The 19,779-nt window shown below is 47.3% G+C and overlaps 1 protein-coding gene across 1 annotated transcript; it reads right to left on the bottom strand.

Annotated features, from left to right (window-relative positions):
* Positions 1-650: 650 nt before the first annotated feature.
* Positions 651-17,783, bottom strand: HCFC1 (host cell factor C1). Its single transcript, XM_053473148.1, has 26 exons — positions 16,750-17,783; positions 12,414-12,562; positions 11,688-11,848; positions 11,375-11,583; positions 11,050-11,134; positions 10,830-10,936; positions 10,551-10,730; positions 10,098-10,451; positions 9,841-10,001; positions 9,500-9,694; positions 8,866-9,090; positions 8,636-8,740; positions 7,967-8,186; positions 7,723-7,865; positions 7,493-7,631; positions 7,004-7,221; positions 4,915-6,748; positions 4,576-4,802; positions 3,792-4,218; positions 2,898-3,320; positions 2,608-2,717; positions 2,376-2,510; positions 1,712-1,897; positions 1,129-1,429; positions 979-1,042; positions 651-896 (listed from the first exon to the last, which is right to left on the bottom strand). Exons 1-26 carry the CDS (start codon positions 16,934-16,936, stop codon positions 857-859), a joined length of 6,585 nt encoding a protein of 2,194 aa, XP_053329123.1. The 5' UTR covers positions 16,937-17,783; the 3' UTR covers positions 651-856.
* Positions 17,784-19,779: the final 1,996 nt, after the last annotated feature.

The raw sequence follows: 19,779 nt of genomic DNA, 5'->3' as shown, positions 1-19,779 counted from the left end.
CAAGAAGCTTCCTTAAAACCACTTCAACGTGTAACTTGCTTACAAGCGCTTAGAGAGGGAAAAAAGATGGCAGAGTCTTATAGGATGCAGAGAAAATATGCCTGCGAGGGGCAGACTGCTGAAACCAAGCCCCCCTCATACGCTTGCTTCTGCGTTTGGACACATATCAGCACCACTAACAGGAAAATGGATGAGGGAGAATAAAGTCCGTGAATTCATCATGTTCAGCCGTGGGGGCAATAGCCATTTTCACAAAGCGAGTCTTTGCTGTCCGGGAGAGACACCCTTAAAAGTAACAAGAGGGAGATACAAAGAGCACAGTTCACTCTTAGGCACCCCTGCTCATATCTTAAAAACCCTATACACCTCTGAAACCACGAGTCCAAGTGCTTCGGTTGTTAAACAAAATTTCCCCTCAAAAAAGTATCCCTCTTATCTTTGTGAAAGAAAACAGAATGCCAGGCAAAAAAAGTTGTCTCCACCGTGCAGATCAGCTACGATCTTGAGTTTTCAGGTCTCTTAGCCGGTCCGGTTTATTAAGCAGTTCTTGACCTGAAATGTATCATTGTTCCACATGTTCCGTATTATGCTTTTACACCCCCTTCCCAAAAAAAAAGCATAACAAAAAACTGGCATCATCCAGCAAAAAAAAAAAAAAGTGTGCTTTTCCCCAAAATGTTCATTAAAAAATAAAAAAAAAAATAAAGCTCAGCCCTTCCTAATCCCCCAAAGTGAGCAAAGGAAGGTGAAGCAAGAAGGGGGTTGATGATGGGGCACAGCGTTGTTATGAACAGCAAGCAGGCAGGCAGCTGTACGGTGGTCTTTATCTAGGCTGGGCAGGTGCCGTCCGGCTCAATCAGGGATGATCAGACTTTGCTTTCTTTGGAGCAGTTTTCCTGTGAAAAAGGAAAGAAATGCCTTGAAAATGCATCTTTTTTATTACTTACTGTAAAGTCAAAATAAGAGGACACCACTTACATTTCAGGGGAAGATACGGGACGTTTACTTGCAGGCTTCCCAGCTGACCCATCCTTACTGGATTCTGGAAGGAGAAGAAAGAAGCTGAGGACTTGTAGGCGGCACAATGAAGGCAGTTCGTATACATTTACACAGCCAGCATTCGCTTACCTTGCAGCCACCTGACTTGCGTGGCGGGTCCGTAGCCCTTCTCGTTGCGGGCAGCGATGCGGAAGATGATGGCGGGTTTGGTGGTGTAGTCTATGTGCGCGTTGGAAAGGCTGGAGGTCTGCACCAGACAGGAGGGGCTGGGGCCGCAGTACACCCGCATGAAAGCCAGCTGAGCCGGGGTCGTCGCTTTCTGCTCGCCGCTAGCCTGACTGCTTTGAATAGCCAAGTACACGGAGTACTCTATGATCTTCCCAGAGGTGACGGACGGCGGCTCCCATGTGAGGTGAGCTCCATCAGGACTCTACAGTGAGAAGGGGAGAGAAAAAATGTCAAACTTTGCTTTATTAAAGCTGTAAGCTTTATTCTTTACTACATAAAAAGTGGTTGAGATTCCATAAAGACAGACCTCGTATGAGGATTATTTTTAAAATGAGTCTCTAAGTTCTGTTTAAAGATAAGCCTGAAGATTTTAGATATGGAAGCCGCACGTTCTCATGCTGCATTGTAAACTTGCTTTGGTAAAACCCGTTTTTAGCAGCGTTTGTGGGACGCGCACTCCAGTGAGGGAAGATTCGAAGCGTACCTTGCTGATCTTTATGGCACACGGTGCACCCGGGAAGCCAGGCAGACAGGTCTTGAAAGCAGAGATCTCACTGAAAGGGCCACGGCCGCAAGCATTTATCCCCGCGACGCGGAACTTATAGGCAGTTCCGGGCTGGAGCTCTTGTTTCTTTAACTGAGTGTAATCTGGGAGAACACCGCTGTCATCCTGAAAACAAAAATACTTCTGTGAAACATATGGATCAGCACACGGGACACTAAACAAACCCTTACTCTACAAGATCAGTTCCCTCCAAACACAAACCAAATAAAATAAAATACAAGTAACAAAGCCGTTTAACAAGGGAAGTTTCTGGACATTCACTCGAAGGCTACCACTATATGAAGTGCCGCGTAACCAGCCTAGAACTGATGGCACCGTCTCTGCTTCAGGTCGATGCAAAGTTCTTAACAGCGATGACAAATGGTTTATATGCAAAGCTTTAAAAAGCTATTAAGAGCCCACAGATAGCAAATTGGCTCATAGACATAACGTGCATTACAATAATCATACATTTGTGTTAATGGCACTCACAGCTAAGGAGTTTATACATGGGGCAGGCATAAGGCTACTATAGATATAAGACCACAGACTTAATATAAAAACAGAGTGCGGTTGAAGGGCTTCTTCCATTACATGAACTCACATCATTAGCCGAGTCATCTGCTGGCAGGTAGTAATGCGTCACCATCATGTTGGTGGCTTTTATTATTCCGACATCAAACCACTGATTCTCCTTCTTTAATGGCGTTTTTGGCTGCTGCGGGGGAGAGTCTTGTTTCTGCGGAATAGGAGGAAGAAAGAATTTATTTATATTTATATGAATGCACAGAACGCTTCAATCAAAATGATTAGAAAAAGCAATATGACAAACCTACCGATTCAATGCCGTTCGCCACCTCGGTGAGGGCTGCGGCAGCCTGCAGCTTAGCGGGGCTCGCAATCACCACAGGTTGGGGGGCTGTGAAGGTGTTGGATGGGGCCAGACCTGTTGGTTAGACGCAGGAATCAGCACACAGCGACAATTAAATTAGTATAGTTCCACAAATTTGGGAAATGGGTAATGTATGTGCTTCAGCATTTTGGATAAATTCTATGCAAATTTAAAAAAGTGATCTTAAAAATACTTGCACATTGTGAGATTTGCCAAGTTTACCCAGGCACTTACTCTCTGCAGCAGTCGATGGCAAAAGTGTCACTGTGGTGGAGGTGGCGGCGCTCGTTAGCTCATTAAGGCCATTGCTCTCACCGGCAGGGTCGTTAAGGCTGTCCGCTGGTGCCAGCGCCTCAGTAGGCACATGGTGTAGTTGCTGCAACTGCTGTAGTTGCTGTTGCTGAAGCTGTTGTTGAAGCTGCTGCTGAAGCTGCTGCAACTGCTGTTGTTGAAGCTGCTGCTGCTGCTGTTGCAACTGCTGCTGGTGTTGAGCTTCCTGCAATTGCTGCTGTTGCTGTACCAGGGCTGCCAGCTCCTGCTGGGTCAATACAATGGGTATGGTGGTGGTGGGTCCCTCGGATGTCAGGTGACGCAGCTCGGCGTGAGCTACGTCAGACGTGTCCATGGGATCCCCAGATGCTGTGTGGAAACCCATAAGGACAAACACAAAAACAAGTTGAAAGAAGGGTTTCAACAGTAAAGCGCCTGCCGCTGTACATTTAAAGCACTGCACTAGACCCTGGAAGGTTCACCATGCTAAAAAGGACGGCCGGAGGAGAGTCACAGCCCTAATTTTCAGCTAAATCTCTGATGTACTTAATCCCGTCAAGCTGCTCTGGCCCCAACAAACCTGAATTATACAAAAACAATTTTTCAGGGCCAAAAAGGGGGGGGGGCACTTGAAGGATGGCAAACGCAAGTATAAAAGATATACCACATAGTACAATCTGTATGCATTTATCAGCCTGACTTGGGACACTTAAGGTTTGCTCTCCGGGACGGTATTCATCTCATCCCAGGAACGAAGCTGCCTAATTATATTTTATGAACCCTCCCAAAACATATCAGAAGAACACACAGGACAATGCCAACAAGATTTCTCCTGGCTGGTATGGAACTTACCCATTACTGCTTGTTGGGCTGCTTGTAGCACAGCCTGAATCGCCAAAGCCTGAGCCTCTTCTGTGGCTGCAGCCTGAGCGGCAGCTTCAGCGGCAGCAGTAACTGCTAGCTCTTCAGGCGTCAGCCCTGTCACCATAAGCGTGGTCGTCTGCCCCTCTGCCATCAGCTCCTGTGGAAGCGAGAGCTGCTCTACCCCTTGTTGCTCTGCAGCCACCGCGGACTCTTGGCCAGCTTCCGCCTCCATGGCCGCTTGCAGCTCGGCCTCGCTATGCTGTTGGACAGCGGTGTCCATCGGTTGGGGTTCAGGCTCCGGCTGCACCTCCTCAGGAGGATGGAGAATGTCCGACGAGAGCGGAGCTTCCTGCTGCTCAGCGCATGAGACTGCATCAGATCCTGGAGCTTCTGGGGTTGGATCAGCCAGAGAGGAAATATTCTAGAAACAAAGAAACAAGGTCATTGCACCAGCTCGACACAAAAGCGACAAGGTTATCAGTTACATTTGATACGGCCAAAGCTGCTTCACAAATATAATCAGCAGTGGTATGCGCTGCCAGGACAATATTATGAGAAATTCTTATTAAAGGCGAGTAGGTTTGTACTTAACTCTTTTTGGAAGAAGGTTGCACAGGAGAGGTTATGAATGCATAAAAGGTCCTCTTAATCATACAGAGCGGAGGGATATATTTCAGCATTACATACAATGCCGAGGAAATAATCTGCCTTGGCTATTTTGTTGTATCGCTACTCAACCGTTGCTCTGATACAAGAGATCAAGGCTGTTTCGGCTTACCGGCACAGAGGGTCCAGGTACCGGTGTGGATTGGGTCACCGTTGTCAGGGCCCTGGGTGCCGTAGGTGACACGGAGGTGGGTGACGAAGAGGGGGATGCAGCTACTGCCACTATAGTTACCGGGGAGGTGGACGCCGCATCGCTCATGTTCCCAGCGGGAGCCGGCGCTTCAACGGGATCAGGAACAGCATCCTGCTCGCCTTGTCCATTGGCAGGAGGCAGCTGGTCTGTACGGAAGTAAATATATTAAAAGTTTATGAAAGAACTCATTTTATTGCATGTGACAGTGTCACCTCCCCCAGATGGGGGTAGCTACGGGGAGATCACACACAATGTTACCTTGGTTGGCTCCCATGGTGGCTGTTACAGTAGTGGCTGTGTGGGTTGTACCAGTTTCATGCGTCTCACATGGTGGGTTGGAGCACACCTGTTGGGTTGGGGGGGCATTAGGCTGGTTCCCACCCATGCTGGATGTAGCGGTGGTTGAAGTGTTTGTGGTATTAGTCTCATGGGTTTCACAAGGCGGGTTGGAGCACACTCGCTGCACTTGGCCAGATGGCTGGGACTCTGTGGATCCTACAGAACTTGCTTCTTGCGTTTCGCGGGTCGAGCTGCTTGATGGCCTCTGTGCCGTCTCGCTATGTTCAGTACCGGTGTTGGACCTGGCTGTGGTCGCTGTGTTGGTAGTACTAGTCTCGTGAGTTTCACAAGGAGGATTAGAACATACTGGATTTCCAAGCAAGTTAAAATCCACAGTCTTGGCAGCATCACCACCATCTGAACGTTCTTTATTCGAGTCCCCAGATTGAGTGCTGTGAGCAGAGGTTGCCTGGTGGGAAGCCTCTGTAGACCCCTGCGTGTCTCCTGATGACTGAGTGCTGATGTTTGGTTTATCTGCGGTGGCCGTTGGGGTAGCACCAGTTCTGATCATTTCACATGGCAGAGTCGTACAAACCGGCTCCGCTGGCACAGAAGCTGAACTTTCAGGTAGCGGCCTGGATACGGCACCCTGCTCCACCTCGATAAGGTTTGAGGAGTACGAGGCAAAGTCTCCATACAAAGACATGGTCGTTTTGGTGGATATCGTTTGATGCGTCTCACATGGTGGATTATGTGGGGTCCTCTGCACGTTTTCCGACACTCCTGTGCCAATGTTAGACTTAACATTTGTGGGTGTATGCGTGGTGCCCGTTTCATTATTTTCATTCTGTGTTTTGGGCTTACCTTGGGCTTTGCTTTCAGACTCACCGGTTGCCGGGCTGGCTCGCTCTTTTGCTGGTGTATTACTGTTTGTTTCACACGGAGTGGAACTTTCTTTTGACTTTTCAGGCTGTCCGCTGCTAAAGTCAGGGTGCACGGTCATAATAGTACGGGTGGAGGTGGTCTGTAAGGTGTGGCATGGTGGATTTGTTGCTGGCTTTTGCAAGTCAGTCTGTTCCTTTCCAAAATTGGATCTCGCTGTTGTTGGGGTCTGAGTTGTGCCAGTTTCATGAGTCTCACAAGGAGGATTTGAACATACTTGCGCCACTCTCCCTGTGTCTCCACTCTCCATATTTGCTACAGACGTGGTTGAAGTCTGAGTGGTTCCAGTCTCGTGCGTCTCACAAGGTGGGTTTGAACAAACTCTTACCACGGTTCCCGCCTGACCGCTGCCGATGTTTGCCATGGCTGTAGTTGGGGTCTGAGTGGTTCCAGTTTCGTGAGTCTCGCAGGGAGGGTTGGAGCAAACTCTTGTCACGCTCCCTGTCTGGCCGATGTTGGACATCGCGGTTGTTGCAGTTTGAGTAGTTCCCGTTTCGTGAGTTTCACACGGAGGGTTGGAGCACACTCTCACCACGCTTCCATTTGCTACAAATGTTCCTGGCTCTTGACCTTCACAAACAAACTGCAACGTGCCGCCAGGCTGCTGAACGATACTGCTGAGATTAACAAGGGTAGTTGTGGCAGTATTGGTGGTCCCGGTTTCATGGGTCTCACATGGAGGGTTAGAACATACTAGCGTGACTGTACCAGGCGGTTGGTCTCCTTGACCAGAATCTGCAATAGTCACTGTAGTTGTGGGCTGGTCAGAAGTTGGTGAAGCCAAAATGGAGACCGGCAGATCATGAACTGGCTGAGCTTCCACACCGCTGGGGGTAGTAATTAAAGTCACTTGTGTTGGCTGCGACATTGGCTGCAACAAAAGCAGAACATCAGTCACTGGATGGTAAATATACAAAACACAAAAGAAAATATACCCAAAACATTTTTATAATGAAAATGGATTTAAGATTCTGTAGTGCTCTCACCAAGATGACACCAAAATCTGCATGAAATATACCAGGTTCTACTGTAGTTCATACTCAATGTCTCATGCATGCTCATGGAGTATGTAAAAAGCCTGACAATGCCGTTGTAAAGGAGAGATTATAACAGACAGTAAATGTACCTGCATGGTAATTGTAGGGCTGGTGAGTCCAGATGCTGCAGTGAGGGAAGTCTGGGCTGCCGACATGGTGATGGCTCCGGGGTTGATCACCTGACTGGAGAGGGTGGCAATAGTGCCCAGGGTGTTGATAGGAGTTGCTAGAGAAGCTGTGTTGTGAACGCCGCCACCAGACAGACTTGTCGAAACGGTTCCTGTGACCGTGCCGAGAGTGGTGACTCCTTTTCAAAAAAGTTACAGAAAGAGCAACACATGGGGAGAAAATAAAATAGAGTTAGAGGTTCAAAAGCAATTCGTTGTAGAATGTTTCCTCTTCTACACTGTACGATACAAGGTTACAGAAATAAGACATTAGAAATATATCAAACTAATTCAAGGTAAGAACAGACCTCACAATGAAATATTATATATACACATATATACATCCATACACACACAAGCACCTTTACTTTTGTGTTCTTCCTACCAATGGTCACATAGCTGTTTGCATACCTGTGGTCCCTTTAACCACGAGGGTGGTTACTGTAGGTTTGACTGCAGATACTGTAACAGGCGTCACAAGCCTAACACCACCCATTGGAACAGTTCTTAGGATGGTTCCTGGTTGACCAGGGGCTCCCTTTAATACCACCTAAACATACGAAGAATTAAGAAGAAAGTCAGTCTATGCAAAGCAATCACTGGTTCCCACGCGCAGCTTCATCGCAGGAAAATTCTCCTACCTGAGTGAGTCCCTGCTGTCCATGGCTGGTTGTAAGTTTGGGCATAGCTGTAATTATTTTGGCAGGCGTACCAGTCCCAGAGGTCACCATTTTTGTTGTGAAGATAGTAATGGGTGACTTTATCCCTGCAGTGCTTGTTACTCCTGCTTTGTAAGGAAAAATAAGGTCAGTCATGAGAAACATTGATTCACAACACAGGGAAATACACCACTGTGAAATGATGGTAGTGGATCATAGAACTCACCTGTGGCTCCTGCCTGGGTAATAATGGCAGACATGGGAATAGTTTTGATTATTGTGGTAGTCCCAGGCTTGGTAGTGTTCGGAGAGACACTACTGATACCCAGAATGGTAGGCTTGGTACCAGTTCCACCAGCTTGCGTCGTGGTGATGATGGTTGTGGGTTTGCCATCTGCTGATGTAACCAGTTTCAATATCGTCCCAGCCGGGAGAGGACCCTTAGTCTACACGGAAAAAACAAAAAACATTACTACATCCAGCATTGTAAGTCTGTATTGTGTGCAGGCAAGGATTACCCTCGCCTTTCATTTCCACCAGGGAGATATTTGCAGCAATTCAAATTCACCATATAAACAAAAACCCATTATTACAGTATAACAATACATGCCCATAGTGAATTCAACTGAACTCCATTATAATGGCACGCAGACAGAGCAAGCACAATGAACAGGTAATGACCAACAAGTTTCTTTCCTAACGAGAAGCCTGTGTCTGTCAAAAAAACCTCTTTGCTTAACAGCAAGAAGAAAAGTTCTATAAGCCGTCTCGTAGAGCAAGTGCACAAAAAGCACGTCGGCCCCTTTCCATCACGAGGCTGTGTAGCATCAGGTTCGCAGATCTATCTATAATCCCGCATCGGGGTTACTTGATCTGACGCATCAAAAAGCCTTACCTGTATGATTTGTGTTAGAGGCCCAGACGAAGCTTGACCCGTGATTGCAGATGTCTGGACAGGTTTGGTCTGGACAACAGACATCATTTTACCGATATTTGAAAGCTAGAAAGAAATACCAACAAGGAGATTCCATTAAGAGACTTCCCACATTGACCGATTTACACACCTGGACCTCCTCAACTCCCTATTTTCACCACATGAAAGCGGAATTGGTTGTTGTAACTCACCAGAGCGCTCCCACCGGGTACAGAGATCGGACTCTTAACCAAAGTGATAGTTTTCGTGACACCACCGACCACCGTGGTTACAACTTGGGCTTGCTGGGCGACGGTCACTGTTCCTGATTTGTGCACCGTGATGATGGGACGCGTCTGGGTGTTCGCAGCAGACGACACGGACGTGCCCACTTGCGCTGCAGCGGTTTTTAGCATTCGTGTAGCTGGGTTACTGACCTGCTGAGAAGAAACATTAAGCGTTCAAGTTAAAGGGGAAATTCCACACAGCTGGTTTCACTTTATACAGTAAAGTAGGTTGGCATGGGAAAAATTAAATAAAAATATTGTTTTACCGTGTAAGTCAATACACTTGTTCTGCCCTAGGGTCAGACTATGCGATTAAGACTGAGCCATTCTATTGTCTACCACAGGCAGTATTAAAAATGAAAAATTGTGCCGAACAAAGTTTCTTCCCAGGTAGCATGCTGCATCAGCATTATATTAAAATATATTTCAGGATGATATTAGTGGGATCTCCCCTTTAAAATACATACTTCAGGACCGTCATTTATATATTTGTGGAAAAAAAAAAAGTATCCTCAAAATATTGGTTTTAGGGTGTACAGATGAACTCCATGAAACTTACCATGACTGGGGAGGACGCCACTTTCACAGAGGTGGGTAATGTGGTGGCTCCAGACATAGTGACAGATTTTACCATAGTAGTTCCCGCGGGGACACTTAACATGGTAGGGGCAGAAGACGGAGGGATCTTCTGTGTGGCTGCAGCAGCGGCAGCAAGCGCAGCCATTCCGCTCATCGGCTGGCTAGTGCCAATGGTCTGTAGAAAAGAATTGGCAAGTAAGGAAATGGTCTTAGAGACATCCCGGTTTGGCTGTATAAAGCCTGCTATAAGGATCATAAACTAGGTGTTACAGTCACAAATGAGCCAAGACACCCTACTCAGAAATACATTTTTTGACTTACAGCTCCTTGAGCGCTCTGCGCCGGTACAACCATCCGAACACCAGGGGGAAGAGAAGTCACAGTCATCGGCGATTTACCAATCTGCGTAGCCGGCCGCACAGTGACCAGAGGTGAGCTCACTGCGGACTGGGGGCCTGTGACCTTAAGGACAGCTGGCACTGCTAAAGAGAATTGACACAATATACATTACCACACACACTTCTATGGGAAAAGCATTAAGTTATACAACATAGCAACCGCTGCTCATCACTACATACCCTGTGTGCGAGGGGCAGCAGACACGGCAATCGGGCTCCCAGGCATCGTAGGCAAGACCTGGATGGTGGCAGTTGTTTGAGGCACAGAGGCAGCTTGTGGCAAGAGAGTAATGCCCGTGTGGGTGACGGGTTGCACGGTCGGGGCAGCGGATGCCGGAGCAGGGCTCTTGGGCGGATTCACCGGCACGGACGGGACCGGGTTGGCCGGTGACATTGCTGCCGCAGCGGCTGGTATGTCGTACTTCTGTAGCTGCAACAGGTAACTGTCTGCTGTGGATACGGCCCCCCAGCTTACCTCCAGAGAGTTTGTGTTTGCCCTGACTAGCTGGACGCGGGCAGGAGCTGGAGGCTTCTCTATAAGGAAAAATATAAAAGTAATTACCCCTCTGTACCAACAAATCAGGAGCCGTTTCTACTGTCATTCCAAATGCATCTTAAAGCCACACCACTCACCTGTTTCGAGATACCACAGGTCCTTGCAACAGACCTGGTTGTTCCAGGCTTTGCGGTAGCCATCGCGCCCGCTCCATATATAAAGACGTGTGTTGATGGCAACAGCACAGTGGCCAGCACGAGCCCGCGGTATATTATCCTCCAAAGTGTCCATTACTATATGCTCCCAAATCATGGAGTCTGCAATGAGATTGACCAGATGGTTTGAGATTTGGCAAGAAGGTCCTAGAAAACGTTTCTCCCTGGTGTGCGGGATATTCTAACAATCATATAACTTACCTAAGTTGAGACAAGCCAATGTGTTTGTGCATTTCCACTCCTTCTCATGAGTCGCTACTTTAACATCATCCATTACCAGAGGAACCCAACCACCAAATACATACATCCTACAAAAATAAAATAAATGTATATGCATGAATTTCAAGAATGCCCTGAGCCGTATACAGCCAAAAGGATAGATGCATTTGGGAAGACAAAGCAGTGAGGATGCAGAACTTACTTGTTGTTTATGGTAGTAGCGGAATGAAGGCTTCTTGGGAGAGGAGCAACGCCATTCAAATTCGGTTTACTCCAGGTCAAAGTGTCTACAGAGGGGGGAAAAATCCTTTAAACAAGGTTGAACGAAACAAGCAAAGCCTGCAGATTGGACATCCCTCTAGATGTATATACAATGTGGAAGATCGTATTAATAGCAGCATTAATATAGTATTGACAGGAAGCAATATTAGGACTCAATGTTATAAAAAGGAAATATAGCGGCTAAAACATGGTCTGTTCATAAAAATAGCGTAAGGCGGAAGCTTTCGAATCTCATGGCAGTTTACCGATATCCAAAATCCAGAGGTCACCCAGTCTGCATCCGCTCATACCGCCATATATCACCAAACGAGACTTCTTGTTGTCTTTGTCTGTATATACAACAGCGGTGTGCGATTCTCTTGGAGGAGGTAATATGCCATATGTTATAGGGATGTCCCACGCGACAACCCCAGAACCTGGACGCAGCTCCAAAATGTAAAGGTCGTTCAGATATCTATGGGGGAGAATTAAAAGAAATACACCATGAGAATATTTAGCGTACTGTACTTGCAAACAACTCATGCATAGGATTTTTTTTGGGGGGGGGGCGATTCTTACCTGGGAATGTTGTTTTTGGGATCTTCGCTATCATTGGCCAGACCACCAAACAGGTAACATTTACTCCCCACAAGAGAAAAGCTGTGGCCGAGTCGCGGACACGGGGGAGGTCCATTTTTGGGTGCTTTGGCTTTCAGTCTCTTCCACTCCCATCTGCTGGCCTGGAGAAAAGCGCAAAGATAACGTCTCATTAATGAAACAAAAAAATATCCAAAAAATAGTCATCACAATGAGCCAGTGAACAAAAACTCATTTAGTTAAGTCGTTGCTGCACATTATCTTATTCCATTTGCTATTATTGCGGTCACATTTGTCAAACATCTCAACTTGTACAAAAAGAGTCCCATCTGCCGGGTAAATTACCTGCCTGCGCTTCATCTGTCAGGAAGATCAGATATGATCCAACACGAGTAGATAAAGTTTAACACTGAAACTAACATGTAGTTTATATTACTGAATGTGTTTGCTTTGTAGGCTGCGTGTAAAATGTTGTAACATTCAATGACTCCTGGCTACGCCGAGCTAACACCAGGCATGTTAAAACATTGAAGATTTTATACAGAAATAATTGTGATCATCCATTCTCCCTATTCTTACGTTTTCCACGCGTGGATCTAATGTTACTTTGTCTTTTACTTAAACATCATGTTTTGCGATACCGTGCAGAATTATTCATCTACATTTTATTAAAAACGTGCGTCTCTGTAAATAAGAAGTTTGATGTACCTGTAATTCATACAAATCGTTGCTGTATTTGCCGTACTCCACCATGCCTCCAAACACAAGCAAACGCGTTCCATCGCAGACGAATCCGTAGGCCGCGCACCCGGGCGGGATGTCGCCTCTCACCGCCGGAATAAACCACTGGTTGGTGGCTGCAAGAAAGAGAGAAGGACTGTAACAGATGAAGTAATAGCGGCGGCCATGGCTCGTCTCCGCTACTAACCCGTAAAGCGGGAGGAAGCGCCGAGCATCTAAACGCGCAGCGCTGTGTATATCGCTCCGGATGCAGGAGGGGGGGGGGTTCGAGAATTTTTTTTTTATCTTTAACGTGGATAAAATGCGTTTAAATACTTTACAGACACCGGTGACACAAATGGCAACCGTGTAACGAAAGTCGCGATATGAGGCCATTTCAAGTGAAACAATTACTGAGTAATAATAACGTATCGGGTTATTTTAAAACAAAGCTGCTTAAAGCTGATGTGTATATATTTTGTGCTTTAAAGGGGGCCGTAAAATCTATAAGGAACCAAATCCGGACTAAAATAAAGCCTTCCCATCGCCGAGACGAAACGGAGCATCGAGATCCATCCGAAAAGAAATATAACACGGACATCAGGCGGCCTGAAACCGTCTAAATCTTCCCTTTCACGTGTTTCGCAGGAGAGTCTTATCACCCCCAATACAGACCGCAAACACCCGACTGTATACGAGTCTTAGACTATTCTAGTAGACGGGGGTGCTTTAACCCCTTATATCCGGTTTCATACAATATCTCTAGCCACGTCCCAGAATCTTTCAGCTGCCTGAACGGAACGATTTCTTCTCATGTAGATGCTGTGAGATTTCCCACATCCGTTTAGTGTTAATAATAATAATAATAATAATAATATTATTATTATATAGGAACCTGTGCAATGGAGAGGTCAGTAAGGGCCGCACGTGTGATATATTATAATAGTGAGCGACGTTACTATCCGTGCTGCGTCATGTAAAGGATACAGGCTTAATATAACCTGGGATGTTTCTGCCGCTTCCTCAGAGATATACAGAAGCAGGAAGCCGGGTCGAGCGCGATATCCCCGATCACCAGCGAGCTTTTTATACGATGGCTGCCGAGGAGTTTTACTGGTTAAAAGGAGTAGTAAGAGCGGGGATCAGAGCACCGCCGCTCTCACCACCTGTACCCCAGAAGACATTTAAACCGTAACACCGTGTATTTAACTTTCCAGACCAGACCCGGGAAATGTTTAAAAGGCGATCATCATTGCCAATCCTAATACCCACTTGCACATCATCCGGTTCTAAACAAAGAATGCAGGTTCCATCCCAAACCCGATAATCCAAGCTGAGCTTTGCCCGGAATGTAATAAACGACACGTTCCAGATGTTTCCGTTGGTTTATAAAATCACCGGAGATACAGAAACAGCTGCCGGGGAACTTAATTTACTGCTTCTCGGACAACATGTAGAAGAGGCTCACGAAGGATCAATACCCCGCGAGCGTACAAACACATCCGCCGAGCGACAGGCTCCGCAACAGCGGCGGGACAGCGGGGATCTTCTAACCTGTAGCGGGGAGGACTTAATCCCCGAGCTCAACCTACAAGCCGGAGGTAACGAAAATCAGTGCTTTATTGTTTAGAAAGCTCTCGTGTTTCTTGTGTGTCGCGTCAGGACAGAGTATCGCGTAAACCCAAAGGAAAACAACGACTAGAATGACTCCAGTAACCGGCGATATGATCAGCGGGTTCATCCGCACATCTGCTTCTCTCACCGCGTTTGGCTCATTTCCGAGACACTTTCTATTGCTAATGTTCGGTGCCGCAAGCTGTCTGGAATGGATCACCGACTATTAGACAGTTGGGTCATGTGACTTAAAAGTCAGCCTCATTCTAAAATGGCTTAAAGTTGCGGGTGATAAGTATGTTTAAAGGGACGCTGCAGCCATCTCATGCAATAACTGCGTGGCCCACTTCTGATTTTAAGGGTCCTTCTGCAAATGCATGAATCCCCCTCCATACATTTGCCCATCCTCACTTCAATAGGAGAGCTTTCCTGTGCCTGATTGGCCGTTTCAAGCAGCCAATTAATGGCAAGAATAGTCAGACCACGGAGAAGGGCCACCGCAGCAGGGCTGCAGCTTCCATTTCAGGTGAGAGCTTCACCCCCCTTTTTGGAGAAATGCACATTAAAGTAGACAGAGGGCGAGAATACTCCGGGTATGCTATGTATTCCTCCACAACGGGAGTGTCACAGACATTAAACTGTCCCATTAACAGAAACCTTTAAGACCATTAACCCCGTATTTTTTGTAACCTAGTTTAACAGTAATGAACGATGAAAATCAAGAAAAGAGGAAACGGCATTTAAAATAATTTGTCCTGAATGGTATGTAGGTGTCCAGTCCTCTGAGCACTCGTCGCCATCTTCACAGAGACGCTCCATTAAATACGACTTGAAAAGCTGATCGACTTTCCAATACCTACAACTACGGGAACCCTGAACAATCTTAGCTTTGTCCTGGGTCAGAAGCTGCGCAGTGCCGTACACACAGCCCACACGGACTTGGTCACATGACACCATGTCTGTGCTATTGTAGATCCACAGCCGCACTCCCAAATGTAACCGTAAAAGATCCACTGGATCTCCCACAATGATTCTTGTGATACGATGCTCCCCGAGATGGAGTATCTCTCTTGCATCAGTTTGCGGTTGTGTCGGTAGACAGTCAGACTATATAACGCGCAGCGTGTAAACGCGACGTCAGGATACCAAGCAGCTGCACCCGTTCCCTAAACGGAGATAACCGGATCGGTGAGAGAGATCAGCACCGCAGACCCGAATACGGCGTACACAAGAGCACCGACGGGTTTTGGATGAATACGACTGACGATCATTTATTAGATTTCCCATGTGTATGGGATTTATGTACAAAAAAAAAACACAAGAAGGCATTAAGATCTCATCCTTGTGCGCCAGTAATGGCAGCGCGTGTTACCCGTTACACTGCAGCCACCGGGGGAGAAAAACCCGAATCCTTCTAGGACACGGATTATATCAGAGCCGTCACAACGGGTCTATTACTCCGATCATAAAGATGGTCGTTTACCATATAGGACATATCGCGAAAGGCACTAAACCTGCTTGAGAACAGTTTTTTTAACATTATGATAAAGCACAAATTAACAAGAGGTTAGGGGGCCGACTCTTTACACAAAGACTAATTCAACATAAACTGCCAGCTGCATTTCTCGCCTGCATAAAAAAGGTTGTGGGTAAATCATAAGGCGAGCGGGTGATGCCTGTGTGTTAAGCACCAACTTTACAGACTGATATTAAACATCCTCCTGGAAACACACTAATGATCTACGGCAAGCAGCCGGGTCCATAACTCCTCCGCGCGGAGGGGAGCGAGGAGGCTGCCGTCACAATCTGCTTTTAAAACTTGAAATTGGCGCCAGGAGCCTCAGCTGTTGCTGCTATTAGGAGACGATCAGAAAGGGGCCGGGTGTATGAAATATTCATGAGCCCGTCCCTAGTCTATAGGCTGCGAGGCGGGACTCGGCGCCGACACTAGAACTCCCCGGTCAGCGCCAACTGACAGCTTCCTGTTATAAAGAACACGAACATTATTGTCAGGGGCTGCGCAGAGCCGCGCACACTATCCGACCCCCGGAGCTCACACCGGCAGTCACTTGCACTTGGGATTGCCCGTCCATAGAGGAAGCTGCCCTTATCTCACCCACCCCTAGCTTATAACGCACCCTATAGAACAAGGGTCCTGACACCGGTCAGAGTAGGGATCTGCTCTATAAGCCGTAGAATCGCGTGGCGTGAAGGACAGAAGCCCCGATTGTGTGCTCTGCGGCCCAGTGTGCAGTGGCAGGACTATCATCCTAGAGGGGATAGAGGGACTGCTAACAAACTCAGGGACCGCCCATCCTCCTGTCTGCCTCCGATCCTCCTGCTGAGGGAACCCGCCATTTTTCTTTGTGGATTTTAAAAGCTCAGCTACTGCTATGCTGACCCGCAGCCCGGCTGAGATGGTTCAGTGCCAAGGTTCTGCCAATCTCATCGGTACAGCCACTGCCCGCCATAACCTGGTTTCAGGATATGAGACTAAGAAGACGTGGTGGCCCCTTTGCAGTTTAAAAGCGCCGGGCAGACATATGTTATCACGAAAACTACATGGGGTACATAACACTGCAGGTTATCAGTTGCAGTCATACATCCCTATGTTATGAAACATGACAGCGTTCATCTGTTACCCACCGGTACCGGTGAGGAGCTACCGGCGCAAAGTACCGGGAATGCCCCAGGAGATAGGATAACTCACCTGTGTTATATACATGTAGCTCGTCCACAATACCCTCGTTCCCTCCTCCAAAGACCACAATCAGCTCCTTGATGGCCACTGCCCGGTGTCCGTGCCGAGGCCTAGGGACCGGGCCCGACCAGCCCACTACCCGCTTCCAACGCGGCTGTAAAGCGGCGGATCCAGACACCGCCGGGGATGATGCCATGGTTACCAGTCACCGGGGATTCCAGTCAGATTGGGCAGGGGGGCGGGATGTACTCAAAAATGAATAATAAAAAAAAAAAGTGTAAACGTGTCAGGCGAAGCGAATAAAAACAGCAATATGTTCCCGGTGTAACGGCTCCGGTTGAACTAAATCACGGCTTATAAAAACGAATAGGTAAAATAATGAAAAATGGTGCCGGGGCCTTCTATTCGCCGGCTCTCACTGAAGTGCCGAGAAGTCCATGGGAGCCGCCATTTTATGACGGCGGCCGGAGAGAAAACAAACTGATTCCCGCGCGTAACACTCCAGCCGAAGGTTCCAAGAGTCCGCCAACCGGAAGGCAAAATCCTCACACCGAGGCCTAGGCAGGGGGCCTTGGACTTCCCTTGCCCGCTGTTGTTAATTTCTTTAAAGTCGCCCGAGAGCAGCGGAGCTGAGGGAGTCCATGGGAGCCGCCATCTTGTGCCGTCCAAACAAACCAATAAAGAGTTGGTAGGAACACCAAAGATGGCGGCGAGCGGGCGACAACACACTCAACAAACGCCTCCCCCAGCTGCTTGACGGCTGGGTGCAGAAGAATAAGATGGACAGTCTCCTGCTGAAAACTCAAAACCCCCAACTGATGGCGGGTGGTAAAGCAACCGGAGACTCCGCCCCCTCGCCGCTTCTCCTTTGTCGCCCGTTAGACGCGTTAAAGAAAGAGAAAGAAAACACAAAATAGAAAAAACGAAACCGAAAACCGATACGCCCACACGAAACTGACTCGAAAGCTGCGGATAACTATTAGAAACAGTGTACGGAGACCGGGCAGGAGACCGGAGACTCTTTTCACGCCTCCCTGGGAGCCGCCATCTTGTGTGCGCCCGCCTCCTATCTGCCTCCTCCTCCGGAGACAATAAGATGGAGGCGGGGACTGTGCAGGCCGCTCATGATATGGAGGGAGGGGGTGCTGACTGTAACCTTGGACAGGACTGCGTATGGGGAAACAATAAGAACGGCTCTGTATTGGGGTGGAAAAGAGTATTATGTGTATATATAATATTTATATTATATAACGCCTGCACATTCCATAGCGCTGTTACAGCAAGGGATAGCAAAAATATTTACCAAATGCAATTTAAAATTGCTAATATTAAGTCACATTAAAATGTAATGGTACGGCAGGAGAGCGCGCCAACAATAAATATTAGGAACGAACCCCAGTAACAAGCAGCAGGAGTGGGGCGACTGGCTGCACGGACACGCAGCCATCACGAGGATCCAGCCCATAACCTGGGTTTAGTTCTGCGCGTTTCGGTCATTGCCGACGGACGCATCAAAATGGCTAACCGTGTAGCGGTTTAGATGCATAGAATCCGATGGCGGGACCGTTCGGCCCGTCCGGTCTACCTACTTAAGATGCTACGTCAGTCTCGTCTTAGATTCGGGATAGCGCTACGCCTATCCTATGTTTAAATTCCTTTAGTGTATTAGCCTCTACCACTTCTGCCGGGAGGCTATTCTACTTATCTACCACCCTCTCAGGGACATAAAACCGCCTTACATTTCACCTAAACACTAGTTTTGGATTATGGCCTCCTTTGAAATAAACTTCTCGCCTGTACTTTGTAAGATCCCTTTAAAGCATTTAGATGCTACTGTCTCCTCAGCTCGGATCCGTTAGTCTTTGCTGCTGTTATTTTATAGATTTGGCTTCGTTTTATAATAAAGTAACGATTATGAGGTAAGTATGAATCCCCGCCTGTATCACATTTTATAGAGTTAAGCAGACATTTCCATACATTGAACACATTATTTTTGTGTATTTGTCATAAGACAGCTTCTTTAATCCGTTTTATTCAGCTTGAATGTGAGTCGCCAGGGAAGCTCTCCCGCTATCACGGAAGCCGCCATGTTTGGAAATGGCCGCACCCTCCACGCTTGGAACACAAACAAAAATGGTGGGCGGACGGGGCGCGAATGGCTAATTTACTTCGTATGTAAACGTTGCTGTCCTTTACGCCGTGCAGCCGAATACACACAGCGCGCGCGGTATATTGCGGGGGTTTTCGGCGCGGAAAACGGTGAAGAGAGGGGCACGCAATACATTTTTTTTTACTTCACGTTCTTTAATGGGAAACGCCATCTTGTGGGCCGCTCCTCCTTCGTAGTTAAGGGAGGAAGAGGCAGATGCGGTAATGGCGTCGTCTTCTTCCTGCAGTCCCGGATGTTGATTCGAATACAAAAGAAAACTTGCGCCTCAGTCTCAGAAAAAGCTTTTATTGAACGCAAATTTTAAACGCTACGGTGAACAAATAAACTCGCATAGAAACTGATAAATGCGCGTATAAAAAAAGCGCAAAACTTATTTTTTAGTGGATGGCGCCTATTCGCCAGCCATCTTGTTCACCTTTACCTAGCAACCGTTACTAAGGTCTGTTGGCACGAGGTTAAGGAAGTCGCCATTTTGGATTGTCTGTCACACCTCCATCTCCGGTGCGCGGCGGGAAACATGGCGGCTCCTTTCTTTAACATGAAAACAAAATGTACTGTGGCGTTCAGCAGATTCATGTTAGTCATGAAATGCGAATTGTATAAGGTTATTATGCTACACAATATAATTTAATTCATGACAGGAGGCATAAGGTATGGTTGAGTATACGTCAATATATTATCACACGCCCAAAACTTGTAATAATGTTGAATGTGCCTTTTCAGTGGGCGGGAAGTAATAATGCCGCGTAAAAGACACAATATCCGTGCATTTTACAGCATGTCGTGAAGCTATAGTGCTATATGGGCCGAATCTGTGACAGAATAAGGTCTGCTTCCAAAGTTTTAAACAGTTTTATTACCATAACAAC

The sequence above is a fragment of the Spea bombifrons genome, chromosome 8 (assembly GCF_027358695.1).
Source record: "Spea bombifrons isolate aSpeBom1 chromosome 8, aSpeBom1.2.pri, whole genome shotgun sequence".
Classification (NCBI taxonomy): domain Eukaryota; kingdom Metazoa; phylum Chordata; class Amphibia; order Anura; family Pelobatidae; genus Spea; species Spea bombifrons.
The sequence above is the reverse complement of the archived record's forward strand: the minus strand, read 5'-3'. Positions and strand labels throughout refer to the sequence as shown.